This window comes from Corvus cornix, chromosome 4, assembly GCF_000738735.6.
Source record: "Corvus cornix cornix isolate S_Up_H32 chromosome 4, ASM73873v5, whole genome shotgun sequence".
Taxonomy (NCBI): domain Eukaryota; kingdom Metazoa; phylum Chordata; class Aves; order Passeriformes; family Corvidae; genus Corvus; species Corvus cornix.
In genome coordinates, this window is record NC_046334.1 from 71,514,326 (window position 1) to 71,539,149 (window position 24,824).

The following is a 24,824-nucleotide window of genomic DNA, read 5'->3' on the forward strand; positions in this document are numbered from 1 at the left end:
CCGGCTCCTGCTCCAATATTCCGAATATTCCCGGCTTCACAGCCAGGGAACCTCGCGGGTGCTCCAGAGCCTTTTGGAAATGGAAAATTTGGGCACGCCAGTGAAGCTGGAGGGGAATTCTCCCATTTTTGGGGTTTTGGGAAGTGCTGGGATGGGTGGGGACACCACCCTGGCAGGGACACCCTCCCTGAAATCCCGGGGGTCTGGATGGGACCCCAGGGTGGGAATTCTGGCCCAAAACCATCACCAAAACCCATCACCAGCCCCAAATCCGATCATTTTTTCAGGAAAACGTTTAAATCACACTTGGAGGATGCTGGGATTGTTCTGGAAACACCCAGTTCGGCTTCACTGGGAGTCAAAATTTTCCATCAGAAACTCTGAAATCCTGGGATTTTTTCTTTTTTTTGGAGGGGGGAGGGGATTGTAAATCCTTAATGACAAAAATCCCGGTGAATTATTCCCAATTTTTTTTCATCAGTGCTTGGAGAACCGTGGAGACCCCCGGATATTTCGGGATCCCAAATACCCAACTCATCTATCCCACAGCAGACCCCAATTAATTTCCCACTCCCCATTTTAGGAACACTCCCCAAAAATCCAGAATTTATCACCCCAACCAAGCTCCCTGCCCCGTTTTTGGGATCTTGATGCCGGAATTCGGGAGGCTCCCGGGGCTGTGCCAGCCTGGCCCCGCCACCGCGGCGTCCTCGCTTAGGCCGGGCTTTATTGTCCCCCCCCCCGGAGATTCCTGGGATTTGGGGCACCTCCAGGAACGTGCTCTGACCCAGGATGGGATGTGGGAATGGGATCCAGCAGCTCCTGGAGGTGCTCAAATCCCAGGAATCTCCGGTGGTTACTGGGATTTAGGATCCCCCTCCATTCCAGGTGGATCCAGGTGTGACCCTGATCCCGTTAAATGTGGGATCTTTGGGGTTGATGTTCCCCTCCTGCCACCTGCTCCCAAGGATTTGGCAGCTGCAGGATGCTCTTCCCAGATCCTCTGGAAGAGCCCAGATCCCTCCTGGAAGTGGGTCAGGGAAATGCTCCAGGAAAATAAGGTGGGAGAATTCATCCCATCCCGAAAAAACTCCGCCAGAAGAGATAGAATGAGGGAGGGATGGAGACCTCCTCAGGATTGATCCCAGAATTCCCAACTGGTTTGGGTTGGGAAGGACCCTAAAGCTTTTTTTTCCCATGGCCAGGGACACCTCCCACTATCCCAGGTGGATCCAGCCTGGCCTTGGACACTTCCAGGGATCCAGGGGCGGTCACAGCTTCTCTGGGAATTCCAGCCCAGCCAGGAATCCCTTCCCAAGATCCCACCTATCCCTGCCCTCTGGAAATTCCAAAATCACCTGGGGTGGATCCCATCACTCCCACCGTGTCCCAGTCCAGAGGGAAATGGGAATCACGGGGGTTTGGGGCTCCCAGCTCTTCCCAGCCTTATTTTTCCTGCTTTTTTTTCCCTGGGAGAGGAAAACCTGTGGCAGCCCCAGCCCCGTCCCTGTGGGGACTGGGAGCCGTTAACGAGCTGAGGTGATTAATTTTTAACAGCCTCCTCTTAATTGCCGGGCTATAAATAGACCTTCCCAGCCCTCCTCTGCCTTTTCCAGATGTTTTGCTCCATGTTGGGAATCCCGGGATGCTCCGGGCGGGTGTTGGGCTGTAGGGTGGCTCAGGAGTTGTCCCCAGGAAGGTCTGGATGGAGCCCATGGGGACACCAGGAAAGCCCCATGGATTTGCCAGCAGCCAAGCAGGCAGAAATCATGGAATTATGGGATGGCTGAGGTTGGAAAAACTCTTGGAGACTCCTGAATCCTGAGAAGGGGCACTTTTCCCTTCAGGATTCCGGTGGAGTTTCCCAGTGAAAGCCAGATCCACGGATCCACGGATTTGGGATGGGTTTGGGATGCCCCCGTCACTTCCCAGTTCATCCCAAGGATCTCAAAGCTCGCCTCGGCATCTCCATGAAAATATTCTCCAATGGAAACATTCCTCAGGTTAATTAAACTCGTTTAATCACATCTGTGGGTTAATTAGGAAAAGCACTGGGAGGCAGAGCGGGGATGTGGATCCCAGGAGGGAAGAGGAATTCCTTGGATGGGCGGAAGCAGCTCCGAAATTCTCTCCCTCTGCCCTGGATGATCCCACCCTCACTTCCAGGTGATTCCTCTATTTTCTGGGTGATCCCACCCTCATTCCTGGGTGATTCCCATCTTTTCTGGGTGATCCCTCCTCTCCTCTGGATGAATCCCATCTCCCCTGGGTGATCCCTGCTCTCCCTTGGATGATCCCACCCTCATTCCTGGATGATTCCCATCTTTTCTGGGCTGATTCCCCTCTTCCCTGAGTGATTTTCCCCCTCCTCTGAGCGATCCCAGCTCTCCCTGGATGATCCCACTCTCACTTCCAGTGATTCCCATCTTTTCTGGGTGATCCCTCCTCTCCTCTGGATGAATCCCATCTCCCCTGGGTGATCCCTGCTCTCCCTTGGATGATCCCACCCTCATTCCTGGATGATTCCCATCTTTTCTGGGCTGATTCCCCTCTTCCCTGAGTGATTTTCCCTCTCCTCTGAGCAATCCCAGCTCTCCCTGGATGATCCCACTCTCACTTCCAGGTGATTCCTATATTTTCTAGGTGATCCCACCCTCATTCCTGAATGATTCCCATATTTTCTGGGCTGATCCCCCTTTTCCCTGGGTGATTTTCCCTCTCCTCTGAGCGATCCCTGCTCTCCGTGGATGATCCCACCCTCATTCCTGGATGATTCCCATCTCTTCTGGGCTGATCCCCCTCTTTTCTGGGTGATTTCCCCCCTCCTCTGAGAGATCCCTGCTCTCCCTGGATGATCCCACTCTCAATTCCAGGCAATTCCCGTTTCCCCAGGGTGATTTTCCCCCTCCTCTGAGCGATCCCAGCTCTCCCTGGATGATCCTACCCTCTCTCCTGGATGATTCCCATCTTTTCTGGGTGATCCCACCCTCACTCCTGGATGATTCCCATCTTTTCTGGGTGATCCCCCTCTTCCCTGGGTGATTTTCCCCCTCCTCTGAGCGATCCCAGCTCTCCCTGGATGATCCCACTCTCACTTCCAGTGATTCCCATCTTTTCTGGGTGATCCCTCCTCTCCTCTGGATGAATCCCATCTCCCCTGGGTGATCCCTAGTCTCCCCTGGATGATCCCACCCTCTCTCCTGCGTGATTCCCATCTTTTCTAGGTGATCCCCCTCTCCCTGGCTGATCCCTCCTCTCCTCCCAATAATTCCCTCTTTTTCTTGCAGATCCCTCCTCTTGGAGCAGGACTCAGAGCCAAAAAAAATCCCAAATCCCGCACTCCCCAACCCATCCCGCCTCCAACTCTGCCAAACAACGGGATCAGGTGCCAGGGAAGTAAAACCAGAGCTCGAAAATCTCCCATTTTCCCTTTTTCCAGCAGGATTTCTGCAGGATCCGCTCCCGGGAATGCTGGGCTGCAGCATTCCAGCTGCGATCACACCGTGTCTCTTCCCATCTCGTCACATTCCCTCCTCGCCGGGATGAATCATCCTCTCCCCCCTCTTCCCACCGCCCTTTCCCAAACATCCACAGGCACAAAAAAATCCCATCCCTGGTGGCCCCTTTCCTTCAGGCTTCCCATCACATCCACGGGTGCCGGCACAGGGAAAAGCCAGGAGCGGCTTCCTGGTCTTGGAATTAAAATCCAACGCAGGGAGGGGCTGGAAAGGATCTGTCCCTCCCCCTCCCAAGAAGAAAAGCCAGGAGATGCTGCTAGTTGAGGATCCGCCACTAAAATTCCCTAAATTCTGGGAGCTGCTCCGGGAATGAATCAGCAGAAGCACCCAAAATCCTGGGATTGCTCAGAAAGTTGGGATTTATCCCTATTTGGAGGAGCTGCAGGGGGACAGGAGGGGCTGGAGGTGATTTTTCCCTCCCCCAGGCCGCATCCAGGTGGGATCAGCACCCTCCAGACCCAAAGTGGGCTTGGAAAACTTGGTTTAAAGCTCTTGGAATTCCTGAGGGAAACATCCTGGCCATGAAAAACCAGGAAGAAGGTAAAGGGGGATGCCCTGAGAGTGAAATCATCCCACGAGACATGGAGAGGAAGAGGAGGAATTTGGGAATGGATGCCTGGGTGGCTGGGGAGGGAGCTGAGAAGGTTCTGGGAACTGGGAATTGGCTTCGGGGAAGGAAAAACGGTGTGAAAAGCAGGAATTCAAAGGAATTTAAGGAGACAGGGATGAAGGAGGGAAAAGGGTGAGGGAAAGGGGAGAGCAGAGGAGAAGCGACAGCGCCCGGCCCACGGGGTGGGAATTTTCTCACCCAGGGATGAAGGCAGCAGCGAGGCTCCAAAGTAGCGGGAAAAGACGGGAATTTCATCCCTAAGGAAAGGCTGTGCCCTCTCAACCCTGGCACCCTGCTGGGCACAGCCTCATGTCCCTGCTGGTCACGGGGACAAACTCTGCCAAGCCCATGGAGAGACCCTGGGAAAAGGGATCTTGGGAAGAGGGATTTGGGAAGAACGATTTGGGAGGAGGGATTTGGGAAAAGGGATTTGGGAAAAGGGATTTGGGAAGAACGATTTGGGAAAAGGGATTTGGGAAGAGGGATCCCACCAGGGACACACAGCTTGTCCCTTGTCACGGCACGGCCAAGGCCACCCCCGTCACTCCCAGCTCTGTGGAGGTGACCCAGGGGACTCCAGGAGAGGAATCCCGGGAAAAGGGACCCCAGTGTGGTTCCCAGCTCCCTGGAATCCTGTGCTCCTGCTTTCCACGGTCCCTCATGGATCTGTGGAGGTGACACAGTGGGAAAAGGGACACTGGGAAAGGGACCCTGCACTGGCTGCCGGTGCCGGGGGACAAAGCTGCTCCCACACGGCTGAGCCCACCCGTGACTGTCCCAGCTCCATGGAGAGACCTCGGGAAGAGGGATCCCGGGAAGAGGAATCCCGAGGAGAAGGGTCTCAGGAAGAGGGACACCGGGAAGAGGGGCCCCTCACCAGCGGGACAAAGCTCTTCCCGCAGTGTGACACGGCCAAGCCCACCCGTGACTGTCCCAGCTCCATGGAGGTGACACTGGGACCCCGGGAAGAGAAATCTCGGGAAGAGAGACCCCAGGAAGAGGAACTCCAAGAAGAGGGACCCTTCACCAGCTGCCTGTGCCGGGGACAAAGCCGTTCCCGCGGGGTGACACGGCCAAGCCCACCTGTGTCACTCCCAGCTCCATGGAGGTGACACTGGGACCCCGGGAAGAGGCATCCAAGGCCACTTCTGTCACAGCCGAATCCCACCCGAAATCCTCCTTCTCACCCTACTCCGCCACCAAAAAAATCCCAGAATGCCGATTTTCCCCTCGCCCAGCAGCAGGATCTCCCCAAATCCCACCCCTCAGAGCCTGGGATGGGTTTATTCCATAAAAAGGGTCGGAAAAATTGGAATTCTTTCCTAGGTGAATGGAGGGAAGCGACGCTGTTGCCAGACGCGGCAGGGAAGGGGTGGACGGGGCAGAATATTCATCATTATTATAATAATATCGATAATACGAATATTTTCTAGAAATATTATTATTAATATTATTCAATTACTAATTATTACTCTTTAATTACAAATTTCTAAGCCCAAAACCATTACGACCCCATCAGAGGCACCGACCTCGGAGCTCACCCGATCTATTCTCCCAGATCTCCCCAGCGCAGGAAAACCAGGAAAATCCCTCCCCATCATCCAAGGAAGGCGATGGAGAAGAGATCCAGGCCCAATTCCAGCGACACCCCCATCCCGCCGGGATTGGGGCGCAGGAAAAGGGGGAGCACCTCCCACCCATCCCAATCCCACAAAGTCCCACTGCTGTCACCCCCTCTCCTTCCTCTTCCCACTTTTCACGGGATCATGGAATGGGTTGGAAAAGACCTCAAAACTCATCCAGGGACACTTTTTCCAACCCCAGATTACTCCAAGCCATCTCCAACCTCCCCTTGACCCTTTGCCGGACATTTGAGGGGACACCACCAGCGAGGGCGTCCACCACAGACCCCTCAGGGTTGTCCCCAACTCTATTCCAACCATTCCAAGGACGGGATGGTGGAAAACCATCAGCGGGAAAACACCGCAAGCATCCCCTCGTCCCCTCGCTCCGCGCATCTGACGGCTTGGGGACACGGCCACCGCGGTGTCCCCAGCCCGGAGGTGCCACCACGGGTCTCACCTGCGTCTCGGAGAGGTTGAGCTGCCGGGCTAACTCCGTCCTTTCCCGGCCCACCACGTACTGGCAGCGCTGGAATTCCAGCTCCAGGCGGTAGAGCTGCTCCGCCGTGAAGGACGTCCGCGTCCTCTTGGGCCGGTCCAGGTCCAACCCTTTGGGCAGCACGATCTCCCGGATCGTCCCTTTGGCATCTGTGGGGGAAACGGGGAGAACCGTGAGGGGAAAAAAAAATTCCCACGGTTGCAAGGGGAAAAAAATGGAGGAAGGGGTCCAAAAATCTAAAAAAATCCGGTTATTGGGGGAAAAAAGGTGAATAAATGGAATTAAAGAGAGGCTGGATGCGGGGTATCCATGGAAATCCCACAAGCTGGAGTTAAGTCATGGTTTGGTTCTGCCCTCTGGCCCCAAATGTGTTGAGTTTATAAATATTTAGGGAAAGACGACAAATCTCCACGAATTAGGATTTTTTAAAGACATAAATAGAAGCCAGAAAGTTTTTTTGGAAAACGGAGCATTTCATGCTGGAAATAATAGTTCGGAAAGCCAGGAGCAAAAAGGAAATTTATGCCAAGGAAGAATTGGAATTAAAGATTTTTTAAATATAATGTTCATATAATTTTCATATAATTTTCATATAATTTTTACATAATTTTTATATAATTTTAAATTTCTCTCCTTCCTTGGCAATACTGAAAAAATTCCCCTCTATTACAATTCCCGTCCCTCCGGAATTATCCTCATGGAGGGAATATTCCCTTGGAAAGCTCAGCTTCCATTTCGGGGCGGTTTTCTATTAAAGGACAAGTTTGGGAAGTGCTGTTGGCACCGAGCTGCTCCCGGCCATGGATTCTACGAGGTTGGGAATATTTAGGGAAAGAAAAGCCGGAGGGTTTGGCTTCATCCCAGGTCGTGGGAAGCGGCTCGTGGCCACTCCGGAGGAGCCTCCGTGGCTTCGCTTCCCACTGGAAAAGAACGAACTCGACCAAAAAAATCAACAGGAATTCTGTCCCAGCTCCCAGGAATTAGAATGAGCCTTGGGAATCGTCCTCCGGGGTCTTACTAGATCCCAAAATCCTGACTCTCCTCGAGCTCCAGTAGCACCAGTGCTGAACTGGTTTGGGTGAGCCCTCCCTGCAAAGCTTCCAGGGGCTTTTCCAGAGGGTTAAAATCCAGCCAGGAAGTCACTCCAAGAGAGCAGCCCCAAGCCAGGCCCTGATTTTGGGATGCTCGATCCCAATTCCGGAGGGATCCCGGTTGGAAGTCAACGGCTCTCCCTCCCTCCGGCTGAGTCGGGAATGAAGGGATTATAAAATTCCTGGGGTAGGAAGGAGGAAAACAGCGAGGAGAAGCTGGGAACGGGGCAATGGAGCTGGGAATGGGGTGATCGGGATGGGATAGGGGCGGTGGCGCTGGGATGGGAATGGTGGCACTGCCACAGGCTCGGCAGAGCCGGGATGAGGATGAAGGAGCTGGGATGAGGGTGGTGGATCCGGCACCGGGATGGTGGCAATGGGGACCAAACACCGATTTGGGAAAGGGACCCCAATCCCAGATCCGCTTCCCCACTGCGGAGCAGCGGGACACGGCCGAGGCGCTTTCCCGGAACGTGGCACCGAAGGAGTCCTGGGGACAAGCGACGTGGCACAGGGTGTGGTGGCACCAGACCCACACCCCAAACCCCAAACCCCACAGGTTGGCGCGGAGCTGCCGGGAAGGAAAGGGGTTGTAGGCGGATCAGCGGCTTTTCCGGCGGGATCAGGGCGCCGGGAACCATTTTGTGTGGGAAGAGCCGAGGCGGCGACGACGCTTCGGGCCACGTCCGCACTCCCGTGCCCGCATCCGTGCCCACGTCCGTGCCCACGCCACGGCCCCAGCACAACAACAGCCGGGAATGCCGGGGCCGCCGGATCCAAGGCCGCAGCTGCGCCCTCGGCGTCAGCTCGGGCATTATTTATTGTTATCCCCCCGCAGATGGAGCGGCTCCGGAGGGAGGGCAGGGAAAAGGGCACGGCCACGGTGCCAGCGCGGCACAGGAGACACCAAACCCGTGGTCGCAGCCCTGCTGACCTTCCCCAGTGTAGGTTTTGGGGTGCTCAGGCCGTGCCCCCCATTCCAGCTTTGGGAACCCCGTCCTGAGAACCTTTTCCCATCCTGGAGCCCCAACACTTCCCAGTCCTGCCAGGACTGCCCGAGGGGTTCCACAGGCCTGGGATTCGCTGGCGAGGCCGCGGTGACACATCCTGCTCTTGGGGACCGGGGTACACCTGGTGGCACTGGAGCCAGGACACGGGGGGGGTTGAAATCCCCCAAAAGAGCAGAGGACACCCAAATCCCCAGGGACACCTTTTCGTGGCACAGGGACACCCCACGCACCCCCATATCCACAGGGACACCCCACCCTGGCACAGGGACACCCCGTGCCCACCTGGGCTCTGCACCAACACAGCTGCCAGGACCTTTCGGGGTGCACACCCCCTCTGCCAGCTCCCAGCATGTCCCCTCCGTGCCATGGGGTGCCCATGGTGGCACCTCGGGGGCAGAGAAACGCGCAGCCCTTCCCAGCGCCCCCGAACGCCACCGGGGTTCCTCCGTGTGCTCTGTTGCCACCGGGCCCAGCGCTGGGCCAGCGCCGGGAGGAACGAGGCGAGCACCCCGGGATGTGTCCTCAGCCCCGTGGGGCTGCAGTGGCCGTGGTGACAGCGGGACCGGCCCCAGGACTGCCCAGGTCCCTCGGCTGCCGAGTTCTCGTCCCGTTTATCCCCGGGAACCACCCGCGACGAGACCGGGATGGCCGGGAGGTGACCGGGAGGTGACCGGGAGGCTCCGTCCCGCACGGACCATCGCCGGTATCGTGGGACCGGCGAGAGGACCGAGACCCCGAGAGGACCCCGCCGATGTGAGGGGGTCACCAGGACCCCCGACTTCACCGAAAGCACCGCGGGCGAGCACCGGGCGGCACCGGGGCTGGCGGCAGCTCCGTGGCAGCCGCTCCTCACCGGGGCCGGGGCTGGCGGGGGCCCTTTCCCCGGGCAGGCAGCGAGGGCGGAACTCAAAATATTTAAAAAAAATATATTTGCAAACATAAAAATAAACCTTTGAGCTTCCCGCTTTACACAAAACCCACCGGGAGGCTCCGCCTGGGCCCAGCCGCTGCTCGGCCCCGGCCCTGCCCGGCTGCGGCACCGCGGCCGGGGCGGGTGGGGACCGGCGGCCCCGTGTCCCCGCAGCCCGGGTGGCCCCGCCACGTCGCCCCCCCGCTTCATTTGGGCTCAATCCCGGTGATTTGCGGCGTTTTCTCCTCGCCACCATTTTGTCCGCACCGTGGCGGCTGCAGCAAGATGGTGAAACCGGGCGCTCCCCGTGAGGGTCCCCGGGGCCGGCGGGAGCGCAGAACCTGCCCCGGCCTTGGGCACCGACCCCCGCCCCTCTCCCGGTGCCAGCACCGTCGGGGCGGCCTCGGCAGGGCTGAAACCGGTGCAGGAGAGGCCTGACCCCAGCCTGACCCGGGCGGGACCGGCGGCGGCCCCGCTCGGCGACCCCCGGGGACTCGGGACACCACGGGCGGGACCCCGGGGCTCGTCCCCGAGCGCTGCCCGCTGCTCGCCGCTGTCCCCGGCTCGGACTGGGGGGACAACCGGGCTGTCGGCGAAGGGCGCCTATCGCGACAAACCCCGAAGAGGCTTCGGTGAGCGGCGGGGCACTTTCCCGGGATACCCGAGCCCGGGATAACGATGGAACACGGACCCGGCTCCGGTCCTCGCCGCCCCCGCGGTGGTGAGGAGGGAGGTCACGGCCGCCGCTCCGGTCCCTGCCGCGCTGCCCGAGCGCTGTGCTGGGCACCGGGAGGCCTCGGCCCTGATCGCCGAGCGGCCGCCGAGCTGCCCCGGGCTCCGGAGGAGCGGCGGCGACTCGGAGCGTCCCCGGGATCCCGGAGCCGGCGGAGCGCTCGGGACCCGCCCGCCTGCGACACCGGCACCAGGGCTCCCCAAACTTCTCGGGGTTCGCCACAAGCCAGAAGTGGTCCCGGCGAGCCCCGGGCCGGCGGGACTGAGCGCTGGCGGCGGGGCGGGATGCGGGGATGCGGGACGCGGGACGCGGCGGCTCCGGGGAACGCCGAGCCCCAGCCGGGGCCGAGCCGGTGATATTATAAAGGGGAAAAAAAAAATAATAATAAACCCCCCCTCGCCCGCCGCCGCTCCGTGACGCTTTTCTCCTGCGACATCGCTTCCAACGCCGAGCCGATGCTGTCCCCCCTCTGCCGCCGCCCGCGCGTCCCCGCGGGGCTCCGCCGGCCCGGGGTTCCGTGACCCCGGGGCTGTTCCCCTGGAGCCCTCCCGGCCGCCCGCTGGGCACGGCCCCGCTCCCAGCCCGCTGCCGGCGGAGCCGGGCTGGGGCAGCGGGCCCGGTCCGTGCCGCACGCAGCAGAGCCGGGGCACAAGCGGCGGGGCCGGGAGGCCGGAGGTCGCAGGCGGGAAGCGCCCGGGATGCGCTGGAAGCGGTGTCGGGGATGCCCCATCCCCGGAGCGGGAACTGCCGGCCGGGGAAGCGGGGAGCGGGGAGCGTGCCCGTACCTCGCACCAGGATGCGGCGGCAGTAATCCGCCTCGCCGGTCCCCGACGGGCTCTCGGTGTCCGGGGCGCACTGCTTGGAGGAGCCGGGGCTGACCGCCGACGTTCCCGGGATGTCCTTGAAGCCGCCGCCGGCTCCGCCGCCGCCGCCGCCGCCGGCGCGCAGGGCGCCCTCCAGCTCCGGCCGGGTCGGCGCCTTCTCCCGGGCCCGCCCGGTGGCCGCGGGCTCGGCCAGCAGCACGGGGCTCCCGCCGGGCTCGGCCCCTCCATCGCTCATCCCTGCGGGCGCCGCGGCGGGATCAAACATCAGGAGGCAGAGAGAGACACGGGGAGAGGGAGAGAGGAGGCAAGGCTGGGCGGGGGGGATGGGAGGGAGCCCCCCCCACCCTCCCTAGACCCCTTCCCCTCTCCGCCCCTCGCCGGCCCCCCGGGGCTCGGCGCCCCAGCTCACCCCCATGGCCGGGGACCGCCGGGGGCCGTCGCCTCCCGCCTGTCGCCCTCTCCCACCCGGGGGGCCGGTATTTAAAGAGCACCCCCCTCCCCGCCCCGCCGGGGGTGGTACCGGGGGTGTGTGGGGTGGGGCGGGGGGGGGACCCGTGAGGGCGTCCCGAGAGGGTGCGAGGGTGGGGGAAAAGGAGTTTCAAACTTTGACAGGCGGCTGAGCACCCCCCCCGCCCCCGCGCCCCCTCCCCAGCTCCACCTCCCGCGGCACCTCGCTCCGGGCAAACTTCAGGCGCTCCGGCCGCAGCCGCTGCCCTTCCATGGAGCGCCGGTGCCGGTGCCGGTGCCAGTGCCGGCGGGAAGCGGGCGACGGGAGGCGCCGCCGGTGCCCGGGCTCGCCGCGCTGCGCTTGGGGATTGGCGTGCGGGGAAATCAATACCGGGAGATTGGGGGGGATGATTTTAGGGGGGTAAAGGGCGGGAGGGGAAAGGGAGGCCGAGGGGAGGGAGCTGCGGAGGAAGCGGCCGGGGGTGGACCGGCGAAGAAGCCGGGTCCTTATTCCTCCGGCCCGGCCCTCCCCCGCCGCCTCGCTCCGCTGCGCATCTCCCGGCGGCCGCCGCCGGAGCCGGCAGCGGGGAGCGGGTGGCCGAGCCCCCGCCGCGTCGGGGAGCGGCTGCGGGCGACCGGGGAGGGAGGAAAGAGCCGATTTTAAATTAACGGCCCGGCACAGACGCAATTTCCTGCCCTCTCGTTCCGTGACACCGATTGGTAAACAAAGAGCCCCTCGGCGGCCGCTGCGGCGGCTCCGGTTCCCGTGGCGGGGGTGCCGCTTTCTCGGGGGTCTCACCCTTGGGGACCCCCGGCGAGGCGGGGCAGCGCCGGCAGAGATGGCAACGAATAAAGGAATCCCCCCAGCCCCGGCCGGCGCTGGCCCTCCCCGGGCCGGGCGGGGGTCGGGGGGCTCCGGTCCCGCTTCCCCGCTGTGCCCCGCAGCCCGGGAGCCCGAGGGTCCCCGCTGCTACCGGGGTTACCCCAATGCCACCCCGGGATGGGGCAGCGGGGGAGCCCCGAAATTCCCAGATCCGGCACAGCGGCACCGGCACCGAGCGGGGGCGGCTCCCGGTTTTCAGCTGGGAATGCCGGACCCCGCGTGTGTGCGGGGGTGTCCCCGGGAACCTCCCCTGCCTCGGGGGGCTCCGATCCGCCCCTGTCCCCTCAACGGGGCAAAACCGGGCCGAAACAGCGGCGGCGGCAGCGATGCTTCCCCGGGGGCGGCCGCCCCAGTCTCCCCGGTACTGCCGCAAATCGAAACGGTTGTAACGGCGGCGGATTAAAAATAAATAAATAAATAAATAAATAAATAAATAGAAAACAAATAAATGAACTTTTAACCCAAGCAGCCCCGAGACTTCGCAGCTTCTGCGCCCCGCAGCACCCACGGCCCGGTACCGGGCACCGCCCCGGGCTGGGGGAGCCCGCAGGGGTCTGGGTACGGCCCGGGCACCGGGCAGAGCCAGGCAGAGGCGGGAGGTGTCCGGTTCGGGGTCTGCCGGACACCGGGAGTTCAAGGCCCTGGGCTGGAGTGGCCGCTGAATGTCCGAGCCTGCCGCGGCCTGGGCCCGGCCGTGAAATAACCGGAACAGCGCGGAGCGAGGGGAAACAGAGCGGGGAGAAGAGAAAATAAAAAGGAAAAAAATAAAATCAGAAGGCAAAATCAAACTGTAGGAATAAAGAAAGTAAGAGGAAAGAAATGAATGTAAAAGGAAGGAAATAAAATCCAAAAGAGGAAAAGGGGAAGGAAATAAAGCGAACGAAAAAGGCCGAGCGGGGAGAGCGCCCAGGACGGGCCCCGCTCAAGGCCGGTGGTCCCGGGGCGCACCCCCGGTTCTGCGGGGCGCCGAGGGGCGAGCGGGGATGGAGCCGCCGCTTCGGGGAAGGCGCTGGCGGCAGCAGCCGGTGCCCCGCTCCCCGTTCCCCGCTCCCCGGTTCCGGTTCCCTACTCCCGGGGCTGCCGCAAGGCCGGGCCGAGCAGCCGGACAGCCGGACAGCCGGACAGCCGGACAGCCGGACAGCCGGGCTCCGCCGTGCCCCGCCACCGGGCCCGGTGGTGGTTGTGACAGCAGCCAACGATTTTTAACGAAAACCAGGAAAATGACCCCAAACCCAGCCCGCCCTGCGGCCTCAGCCCCCCAGCACCGTGCAGCGGCGATGCGCGGCGGTCACGCACGGGGAAAGGCTGCGGCCCGGTCCCACCGGCAGGACGGAGGGCGGCTGGAACGAAAAATTCTCCTTTCGCCGAGCCCCGGCCCCGAGCGGCGGCTGAGGCCGCACGACGAGCGGCGGAGAAGCGGCCCCGGTGCCCGCTGAGCCCCCGCCGCCTCCTCACGGCTCCCGCTCCTTTCCTGCTGGGTTTGGTTTTTTTCCCGTTCTCCCCACGATTAACGTGAATAATAACGGGAAGGGATTTGCTCCGGGAGAAGGGGAAAGGGGAAATGCCGGGTGCGAGCCGCCCGCGCCGCTGCCGGGAAGCGGAGGCGAGGGGATCCGCGCTCCTCCGTGGACTCCCAGGTCCTCAAAAATAATGATATTCCAAATAGCAGCAGGAATAAAAATTGCCGGTTTTTATGGTGTCGTCGTTGTTGTTTTTGGGTTGGGTTCGGCGTTGTTGTTGTTGCTTTAATTAGCGTTAATATTAGCGGTATTAGTGTCACTATTAGCGTTGCTATTATTAGTGGCGTCACTATTCCTGCTATTAGTCCTGTTAGTACTATCAGCGCTATTTATCGGTATTCTTATTATCGATATCCCGCTTTTTCCTCGCTCCCGGCGCCCTGCCGAGCACACCCAGCCCAGGCAAGCCCGGCCCGGGGTGGGAGCGGCCGCGCTCTCCCGGAGCATCCCCGTTCCCGGCGCTCTCACCGCGCCGCCGGCCTCGCCGAGCCCCCGGGGCCCTCCCAAGCCGCCGCCCCGTTCCACCCCCCCCCTTTCCTTCTCGCCGCTCCGGGGGCGAAAAAAAAAGCACAGAATTCCTTGATTTTCCCGGGTTTAGAGCCGGATCCGCCGCCCGGAGCGCCCCGGGACCCCCGGTTCTCCCGGTGCCCCGGAGATGGAGGTAAGGCCAGGCTCGGGGATGGGCTCGGTGGGCTCGGCTCGGCCCCGGGCCTGGCTGCGGGGAGGGTGCGGGGTTCGCCGGCAGCGGAGCTGGGGCTGCCCCCGACCCCGAACCGGCCGCCCCCGGTGGGTCCCGGAGCTCGAGGACCCCGGGGGAAGGGGGGGATCCCTTCTCCTTGTCCCCGCCAAGGAACGGCTGCCCCGGGAATAGTCCCGGGTGGGGACCCCGCCGAGGGTCCCACGGGGCCGGGGCGGCGAGGCCGAGGCCGGGCCCGGGCCGGGAGAGAGCGGCGGAGCCCGGGAGCGGTGCGGGGCCTCGGCAGGCGCGGGGACAGCGGCGGGGACACGGGGGGACGGTGAGGGGACACGGGGGGACTGTGAGGGGACACGGGGGGACTGTGAGGGGACACGGGCCTGTGAGGGGACACGGGGGATCGTGAGGGGACACGGGGGGGACGGTGAGGAGGCACGGGGGGACTGTGAGGGGACACGGGGGGACTGTGAGGGGACACGGGGGAGACTGTGAGGGGACACGGGGGGGACGGAGAGGGGACACGGGGGGGACTGTGAGGGGACATGGGGGGGACGGAGAGGGGACACGGGGGGACGTTGAGGGAACACGGGGGACTGTGAGGGGACACGGGGGGACTGTGAGGGGACACGGGGGGGACGGTGAGGGGACACGGGGGGGACGGTGAGGGGACACGGGGGATCGTGAGGGGTCACGGGGGGGACGGTGAGGGACACGGGGGGACTGTGAGAGGACACGGGACTGTGCGGGGACACGGGGGACCGTGAGGGGACACGGGGGGACTGTGAGGGGACACGGGGGCTGTGAAAACACGGGGGGACGGTGAGGGGACACGGGGGGACTGTGAGGAGACACGGGGGGACGGAGAGGGGACACGGGGGATCGTGAGGGGACACGGGGGGACAGTGAGGAGACACGGGACTGTGAGGAGACACGGGGGACAGTGAGGAGACACGGGGGGACTGTGAAAACACGGGGGGACCGTGAGGGGACACGGGGGGGACGGTGAGGGGACACGGGACTGTGAGGGGACACGGGACCGTGAGGGGACACGGGGGGACTGTGAGGAGACACGGGGGGACTGTGAAAACACGGGGGGACTGTGAGGGGACACGGGGGGACGGAGAGGGGACACGGGGGGACAGTGAGGAGACACGGGGGGACTGTGAAAACACGGGAGGACTGTGCGGGGACACGGGGGGACTGTGAGGGGACACGGGGGATCGTGAGGGGACACGGGGGGACTGTGAGGGGACACGGGGGCTGTGAAAACACGGGAGGACCTGTGCGGGGACACGGGGGGCTGAGGGAAAACACGGGGGGAACTGCGCGGGGCCAGGAGGGGACAGCGAGAAAACGTTGGGGGACTGCACGGGGACACGGGGGGATTGTGTGGGGACACGGGGAGACCGTGAAGGGACACGGGGGAACCGTGCGGGGACACAGCGGGTCGTGAAGGGACAGGAGGACAAGGTCACGGGCACGGGGGAGCCGTGAAAAACACGGGGGAACCGTGCGAAAAACACGGGGCGACAATGCGGGGACACGGGGGGACAGTGAGGGGACACGAGGGAAACGCCCACGGGTGCAGTGAGACGGTGTCCGGCCCGTGGGAGTGGGCACGGCCGCACGGCCAGGGTGTGACCGGCCACCTCTCCTGTCCCGTGGGTGGCGGGTTTGGGGCGGCTCGGTGGCTTTTGAGGGCATCAGGGTGGCCGCCCCCGCGCGCAGACACGGGTGGGTGTGGGTGGCACCGTGTGGCCGTGCGGGGACGCCGCGAGCAGCGTGCCCACCCCGCAGTGTCCCCGCGGGACCGTGGGTGGCTTTCGCCACGGGGTCGCTAGCCCGCGGCCACCACCCTCGGGGACGCCCCTGTGTGTGCCCAGCCCCGTCGGGCCCGCCCGGAGCCCCGGCAGCGCCGGTTTCGTTACCGGAGCGAGCGCTCCCGGGGTGTCCCGGGTGTGCCGGGTGCGGGTGGGTTGGGGATACCCCCAGCACGCGTGGGGGACACCCCAGCCCGGGTCTGGCTGTCCCCAACCCCGCCGGGGTCCCCCGAGGGTGGGCGCGCTCGTCCCGGCCCGGGCCCGCCGCGCCCGCTCTGATTGAAAGAAATTAAACGAAATTAAAGGGAATTAAACGAAATCAGGGGGGACCCACCCCGCAGCCCCTCTGGGCACCCCTGCCCCGACACCCGAGCCCGTGGCCGAGCCCGCTGGCATCGAGGGGACCCGGCCAGCTGTGCCAGCCCGGGTGTCCCCGTCCCAAACGTGTCCGGGGCTGCGGGGACAGCTCCGCGCGTGGGGCGGCGGGGTCGGGCAGCCCGGATCGCTCCGCGTTCCTGGGATCCCGCTCCTGGATCGCTTCCTTTGGTATCCCCCCAGTGGGGTCCCAATCCTGGATCCCGGTGTTGGGATCCTAAACCTGGCATCCCGCTCCTGGGATTTCCTCTCCTGGCACCCCTGCTGATCGGATCCCGCTCCTGGGATCTCCTCCTCTGGCATCCTTGCTCCTGGGATCCCAAGCCTGGAATCCTGCTTCTGGGATCTGCTCTGTCACCCTCCCTGCTCCTGGGATCGCGCTTCCAGGATCCTGCTCCTGGGATCCTCTGGCATCTCTGCTCGTCAGATCCCTCTCCTGGAATCTCCTCCTCTGGCATCCCCGCTCCTGGAATCCTGGGATCCCCTCTCCCTCCTCATCTCCGTGATCCCGGCTGCTCCCTCCAGGGATCCCAACTCCAGGGATCCCAACTCCAGGAATCTGGATCCTGGTTTGGGGAATGAGGGGGGTGGGGGGCGTGGCTTGGTTGTGTCCCCCCCAAAACCCCAAGCACCCCCCAGACTCTTCCCGCTGCCTCAGTTTACCCCGTCCACAGGATCCATGGGGAATTGGGCGGGAGGGTTCAGCCCCTCCTGCTCCCCGCTCTGGGGGATCCTGGTGTCACCCCCACAGTGAAAAGGGACACGAGGAGGACAAGGAGGGGCCAGGAGAGACCCCAATAAACCTCAGGAGGAGCTGTGGGACCCCCACGGCAGCGCTGGGGCTTGGGGGGTTTTGGGGTGACCCCGGACAGAGAAGGGAGGGGAGGGGCAGAGGCCCCAAATTCCTCCCGCTTCCCACGGCACGGGGGGGGGAGGGTCTGGAGTGGGTGACAGCGGCTCTGTGGGGCTTGGGGACACCGCGACCCCACTCCCCGCAGGAGGGGACCACGAGGGGCAGCCACAGGGAGGAGGTGGTGGCCGGCCCGGCCTGTGGCCGTCACCGCTGTCACCGCCACCCCAACAGGATGGCGGAGGAGGGGGGGATGTCGCCCCGCCGTGTCCCACCAGGGCCACCAAGCTGCCACCAGCTCGCGCCAGGCTCGGGATAATCGATGACGAGGGAAAAGCGGGATGGATTTAGCAGGTGTTGCGTAGGGCACTAAACCCCGCAGGGGACAGGGCGTGGGACACACGGGGACACTGCTGGGGACACCCTGAGAGGGTTGGGGTGGCGGGGATGGGGTGGCAGCGGTTTGGGGGTGAATATCCTGGGAAGTGGAGGGGGACCCTAAAGTGGTAGAATGGGGTTGTCCCAGAACGCCCTGGGAGAATTCCCGCATCCCGCCCTGCTGGGATCGGAGCAGAGCCCAGTGAGGGACAGGGGTGTCACACCTGGATGGGGACAATGACACCGTTCACTCTGCACGGGGACACCGTGACACCACTCACACCTGCATGGGGACATCAAAAGATCGTTCACAGGGCGGTCACACCTGCATGGGGACACCGTGACACCGCTCGAAGGGGGGTCACACCTGCATGGGGACAATGTGACACCGCTCCAAGGGGAGGTCACACCTGCATGGGGACACCACAAGGCTCAGAGGGGGGTCACACCTGCATGGGGACAATGTGACACCGCTCGAAGGGGGGGTCACACCTGCATGGGGACAATGTGACACCGCTCCAAGGGGGGGTCACACCTGCATGGGGACAATGTGACACCGCTCCAAGGGGAGGTCACACCTGCATGGGGACAATGTGACACCGCTCCAAGGGGAGGTCACACCTGCATGGGGACAATGTGACACCGCTCCAAGGGGGGGTCACACCTGCATGGGGACACCGTGACACCGCTCCCGGAGGTGTCACACCTGCATGGGGACAATGTGACACCGCTCGAAGGGGGGGTCACACCTGCATGGAGACACCACCACAAGGCTCAGAGGGAGGTCACACCTGCATGGGGACACCACGACACCGCTCGAAGGGGGGGTCACACCTGCATGGGGACACCGTGACACTGCTCCAAGGGGAGGTCACACCTGCATGGGGACAATGTGACATCGCTCCAAGGGGGGTCACACCTGCATGGGGACACCGTGACACCGCTCCAAGGGGAGGTCACACCTGCATGGGGACATGTGACACCGCTCCAAGGGGAGGTCACACCTGCATGGGGACACCACAAGGCTCAGAGGGGGGTCACACCTGCATGGAGACAGTGTGACACCGCTCCAAGGGGAGGTCACACCTGCATGGGGACACCGTGACACCGCTCACAGGAGGGTCGCTCTACATGGGGACACCACGATACCGCTCCCGGAGGTGTCACACCTGCATGGGGACAATGTGACACCGCTCGAAGGGGGGGTCACACCTGCATGGAGACACCACCACAAGGCTCAGAGGGAGGTCACACCTGCATGGGGACACCGCGACACCGCTCACGGAGGTGTCACCCTGCACGGGCACCCCACACCACTCCCTGCCCAGCCAACACCTCGCATTCCTCCAGCCCGGTGCCAGCCACACCAGGAGCCACCAGCGCCGCTGTCCCCGCCCGCGTGGCCTCGCTGCCAGCTCCGAGCGCTCCGCCGCCGCCGTCTGGCCGGATTACGGGGAGGAGGGAAGCAAATCCCTGCCCCGATGGATCCACGGGGAAATGCCGAGCACGTTCCTGCCCGCTCCTGTGCCCGGTGGCAAATCCGTGGCCTCCCGTTCACCTCCTGACCTGCACTTATTCCCTCGGCCTGCCTCGGGCACCATGTGACGGGAGGATTTGGCTTAACGTGTGCGGCTCCAGAAGGGCGGGGAGGGAGCTCAGAGAGGGCCCGGAGGTAATCGCTGGCTCCGTGACCGCCTCAGGGGCGTTCCTGCAGCCCTGGCACGGGTTAAAGCAGCCGGGTACCCCGATTCCTGCAGCCCTGGCACGGGTTAAAGCAGCCGGGGTACCCCGATTCCTGCAGCCTTGGCACGGGTTAGAACAGCCGGGCACCCCAATTCCTGCAGCCTTGGCACGGGTTAGAGCAGCCGGGCACCCCAATCCCTGCCGCCCTGGCACGGGTTAAAGCAGCCGGGTACCCCAATCCCTGCAGCCTTGGCACGGGTTAGAGCAGCCGGGCACCCCAATCCCTGCTCCCCACTTCTCCGTGGTGTTCCTACAACCCTGGCACGGGTTAAACCATCCAGGCACCCCAAGATCTGGTCCCAGTCTCTCCCGGGAGTTCCTGCAGCCCTGGCACGGGTTAAAGCAGCCGGGCACCCCAATCCCTGCAGCCCTGGCACGGATTAAGGCAGCCGGGCACCCCAATCCCTTCTCCCGGCTGCTCTCAGCCTCTCCCGGGCCTTCTGGCGGTCCTGGCACGGGTTAAAGCAGCAGGGCACCCCAATTCCTGTTCCTGCTGGGCACCCCAATCCCTGCTCCCAACTTTTCCGGGCTGTTCCTGCAGCTCTGGCACGGGTTAGGGCACCCAGGCACCCCAATCCCCGCTCCCGGCTGCTCCCCACCTTTCCCAGCCCCTCTGGAGAGGTTTAGGATCGCCGGAGCAAAGCCTCGGCTCTGCCCCATCCCAGCCTGTCCCCATTGCTCTAGGTTGGATGGAGACCCTATAACCGGTGAGATCAACCCCAAACCCCTCTCCCTGAGCCTCCCAGCACCGGGATCCCCCCCTGGAATCTCTCCCAGCTCCCTCTGTGGGCTCGGCAGCCCCCAACATCCACCCCGATCCCGCTCCACGGGGGATCCAGGCTGGAATTCCTGAACTCCAGGCCGGGAAAGCGGGAGGAGGAGGGGCGGGATCGGCGCCGGGGGCTCGGAGGGCGCAGGTGGCCGAGGAGGACGCGGGGTGGTGGCGCTGGGGGTGGCAGCTCGGGAGCGGGGGGTCCTTGGAAAGGTGACTCCCAGCCTGAGGGAGGGAGCGGCCGGGTCACCTTTGTCACCAGCCGGACGCAGGTGACAAAGTTTGACCCCGCTGCCCCTCGATGCTCGCAGGGATCGCGGCGAGGAGGCGGCGCTGGGATGGGGGGAGGGTTGGTGACGCCGCCCTGTCACCACCACGCTGTCACCAACCAGCCTGGCAGCACGCTGTCACCACCCTGCCACCTTGCTGGTGACCCTGCCACCACCCTGCCGGCCGTGCTGGACAGGGGACGGGGATGGGACTGGGACTGGGAATGGGGATGTGGATGGGTAAAGAGATGGAGATGGGGACGAGGACCAGGACAGGGGATGGGGACAGGGATTAGGACAGGGACAAGGGCAGGAATGGTGACAGGGACGGGACAGTGACAGGGAGGGGGACAAGAACAGTGACAAAGATGGGGACAGCCCAGCATCCTGCTCTGGCAGCGGAACGGGCGGAGAAAGGGGATTAAAAACCCACAGGAGCCCCCAACCCCAAAGCCCCCCCATTCCCGGGAAGCTCCATCTCCGTATTCCAAAGCCCCATCCCCGCAGCCGAGGCAGTGTCCAGTTGCAAGGTGGCCGCAGAGTGACCTCTAATGGCAACAGGGACACGGCCAGAGGGGACACGGCCCAGCTGCCACTGGCCCCAGCCCCAGATCCCCTCATCCCGGGCATCGAGGGGACACGGGTGGCCTGGAGACCCCTCTGTTCCCGTCTCCAAGGGGACACCAGGATGGATGGCAGGGAAAAGGGACAGGGGCACGGTGGTGACAAACAGGATGTTCCCAGCACCGGGAGGTTTGATTTTACTGTTTTCCCGGGATTTCCCAGCTCGGAGCTGTCACCGGTGCCTGGCACGTGAGGTGGTGGTGGTGACCAGAATCCATCAGGAAGGGACGAGGGGCTGGAATGGGGCTGGGGGAATCCCTGGATCCAGCCAGGATTGGGAAATTCCAGCGGCACAGCTGGTCTGGGATCCAAGAGCCGCCAGGTCAAGATGCTCCATCCACCTGGAAAAGGTTGGGGGTGGCTGGGGACACCCTGTCCATGGCTGGGGACACTCTGTCCATGGCTGGGGACACCCTGCCCGTGACTGGGACACTCCATGGGGACTGAGGAGCATCCCTGGAGGGGTCAGCATCCATCTGTGCCATGGAAACCCTTTGGAATGAGGCTGGGACAGGGATTTGGGGTCCCCAGGAGGCTCTGCCCCTCCTGTCCCTTCATCACCTCCAGCCACAGCTGTGGTGGCACCATGGGGCAGCCGGGCTGGGCTGGATCCTGGATCCACATCCCATTCCCACACCACAGATTCCCGGAAGGGACCCCCTGGCAGCTCAGGGAACGCCAGAGCTGGCCCCACTGATGTCCCCAGCGCTGTCCCCACCGAGGTCCCCACCTGTGGCAGCTCCTGTTTGCTCCTCAGCTCCAGGGTGTCCTCGGCACCGGACCAGCTCCGGAACTTCCTGATCCTGGAAGGGAGCACGGGGAGCTGCCAGGGGCTGGTTCAGCCCTGGGGCCAGGTGCCACCACCCCGGGGTCCTTGTGACAATGCCAGGGTCACTGTCCCACCACCCTGACATCCCTGTCCTACGACTCTGGGGTCCCTGTCCTGATGCCAGAGTCCCTTGTCCCCTGACCCCGGGGGTCCCTGTCCCACCCCGGCGTCCCTGTCCCGACACCAAGGTCCTTGTCCTGATGCCGGGGTCTCTCTCCCCTGACCGCGGGGTCCCTGTGCCACCCCAGATCCCCATCTCCCCACCTCAGAATCCCTGTCCCCACACAAAGGTCCCTGTCCCCCCACCCCAGAGTCCCTGTCCCTTGACCCCGGGGTCCCTGTGTCATCTTGGGGTCCCTGTCCCCCCACCCCACCCCTCCAGGACATCACCTGGGCCACACCTTCACGGCCAGCAGGGCCACGATGACTACGGCCATGATGGCCATGAGCAGCCAGGCCAGGATGGTGAAGGTCCGCAGGTGGCTGAGAGCTGTGGACAGAGCGGGGTCAGTGCCCGTGGGGACACCCCCAGACCTCGGGGTGTCCCCCAAAAGGGGTGAAGGGGACACTGGGGTGACAGTCAAAGTGGATGACACCCTTTGGCACCCTGGCAAGGTGGGTGTCCCCCGGGGACAGGCCCCAAGCCACCTCCTCCCTCAATTTGGACCCTCCAGCGCCATCCCATTCCATTTCCCGCTTCCAGGGATGGGTTTTTTTTTGGGTGGGGGGATTCCCATGGACCTGCAGAGGGTCCGGCCCCACTCACTGTGGACATCGAAGTCGGCGCTGGCCGTGGTGTTGCCCAGGGCGTTGGTGGCCACGCAGACGTAGCGTCCCCCAGCCCCTGTCCCCACCAGCTCCACGCGCAGGGCGTTGTGCGAGGGGATGGCCCGGACCCCCGGGGTGGCAGCGGGGGACAGGCTGGTGGCCAGGAGGTGGCCCTGGTGGTACAGGGCCAGCGAGGAGGGTGGGTGACTGTCGGCCGTGCACAACACGATGGCCCCGCGCCCGCTGCGGTTCTCCAGGAAGGTGCTCACGGAGACGGCCCGGGGAGGGTCTGTGAGGGGACAGGGAGGGTGGCAGTGGGACAGGGAGAGTGGGACGGCCCCCAGCTGGCCTAGGTGGCCACCAGAAGTGGTTTAAAGCATCCCTGGATCTGTCCCATCCTGCTCATCGCAGGGCTGGGGGATGCAAACCCTCTCCAGTCCTTGTTTCAGCACCCCAAAGCTGGAGAATCCCCCCGACTTGGAGCTTCTTGGCTCCAAATCTGACTGTAGAGGGGCCAATCCTATAAAAACCCCAAATCCCCTTTCCCCAGTCGCCAAGGGGATTCCTAACTCATCCCTTCTCCATCCTGGACCATCTTCGCATCCTCTCCAGCCCTTTGCTCCCAAACCCAGCTGGAAAATCCTTCAACTTGGAGCTTTTTGGATCCAAATCCAACTTTTGAGGGTCCAATCCCAGAAAAAATCCCGAAGTCCCCTTCCCCAAAGCTTCCTAACGCATCCCTCCTCCATCCCAGATTATCCAGGGCTGGAGGCTTCACACCTTCTCCAGTTCTTTGGTCCCACTCCCAGCTGGAAAATCCCCCAACTTGGAGCTTTTTGGATCCAAATCCAACTTCTGAAGGGTCAATCCTAAAAAAAACCCCAAATCCCCTTCCTTGGGTCACCAAGAGCTTCCTAACTCATCCCTTCTCCATCCTGGATCATCCCCAACTCATGCATCCCCGTGCTGGTGGCTTCCCACGCTCCCCAGCCCCTCGTTCCACACCCAACCGGAGAATTCCTCAGTTTTGGAGCATTTTGGCTCCAAATCCAACTAAAAAAAGAACCGAAATCCCCAAAGGGAGAGGAGCAGGGCAGGAGGAGGAAACGCGGAGGTGACACAAGTGGCACGGGCTGGGGACACCCAACGTGTCCTGGGCTTTGTCCTGCTTGGTGACACCGGAGGACACTCACAGAGGACACTGAGGCTGACGGGGACGGAGGTGGCCGTGCCCCACGTCCCGCTGGCCTGGCACTGGTAGGAGCCGGCATCGGCACTGGACACGTGGCCAAGGATGAAGGAGCCGGATGGTCCCTCCCGAAGCCACCGCCCATCCCGGTACCACGTGTAGTTGACACCTTTGTCCCCCCACGCGGTGGCCAAACAGCTCACGGTGGCCTTGGTGCCCTCGGCGACTTCCTGCGAGGGCTCCACCGTCACCGTGACCCCTGAGAAAGGACATTGGGGACTCAAGGAATGCTCCCAGAGCGCCGTTCCCATTGGGATAACCCCAGCTGGGCACTCGGGGACACCTCACCTCTCACGTCCAGCCGCAGGGACGCGGCCGCCGTGCCGCGGCTGTTGGTGGCCGAGCACCAGTAGAGCCCCGCGTCCCCAAGATCCAGCCCCAACATCTCCACCCGCAGCGTGCTGGGGGTGGCCCGGACCTCGAAGCGGGGGTCAGAAGGGCCGCGGGTGGTGGCCAGGGGTGGGTGGCCTTGTCCCCTGCTCACGGCGATGTCCGGCGGGGGGACACCGTCGGCCGAGCAGAGCAGCACCGCCTGTCGCCCCCCGCGGGGCTCCACCAGCGCCACAAAGCGGGGCTCCTGAGGGGCATCTGCGGCGACAAGGACAAGCACGTGTCCCCCCACAGCCCGCCGGGCGACGGGGGAGCCACACGGGGCAAGTGACCCCCCCAAGGAGGGGCTGCGCTGTCGCCACGTGTCGCGGGGTGGCGACACAGACCGGGCAGCGCCATCCCCGCGGGGGTGGCGTGTCGGGGTGTCCCCTCGCCGACCCCCGGAGCTGTCGCCCC

The 24,824-nt window shown here is 63.5% G+C and overlaps 2 protein-coding genes across 2 annotated transcripts in view; both read right to left on the minus strand.

The window, feature by feature from the left end:
* The window catches only part of ATP6V1B1 (ATPase H+ transporting V1 subunit B1), a 54,271-nt gene extending 34,886 nt beyond the window's left edge, over positions 1-19,385 (minus strand). Inside the window, exons 1-6 of the mRNA XM_039551594.1 lie at positions 19,351-19,385; positions 18,954-18,996; positions 11,476-11,889; positions 11,227-11,273; positions 10,779-11,054; positions 6,211-6,398 (exon numbers count right to left, since the gene is read on the minus strand). Coding sequence (XP_039407528.1) covers positions 6,211-6,398; positions 10,779-11,054; positions 11,227-11,273; positions 11,476-11,889; positions 18,954-18,996; positions 19,351-19,385 — 1,003 coding nt within the window. The remainder of the gene's footprint in view (positions 1-6,210; positions 6,399-10,778; positions 11,055-11,226; positions 11,274-11,475; positions 11,890-18,953; positions 18,997-19,350) is intronic.
* A 1,906-nt stretch (positions 19,386-21,291) lies between these two features.
* Positions 21,292-24,767, minus strand: LOC104697653 (sialoadhesin-like). The gene is made up of 7 exons (XM_039551595.1): positions 24,755-24,767; positions 24,327-24,626; positions 23,983-24,237; positions 22,788-23,078; positions 22,412-22,511; positions 21,923-21,995; positions 21,292-21,533 (listed from the first exon to the last, which is right to left on the minus strand). Exons 1-7 carry the CDS (start codon positions 24,765-24,767, stop codon positions 21,516-21,518), a joined length of 1,050 nt encoding a protein of 349 aa, XP_039407529.1. The 3' UTR covers positions 21,292-21,515.
* Positions 24,768-24,824: the final 57 nt, after the last annotated feature.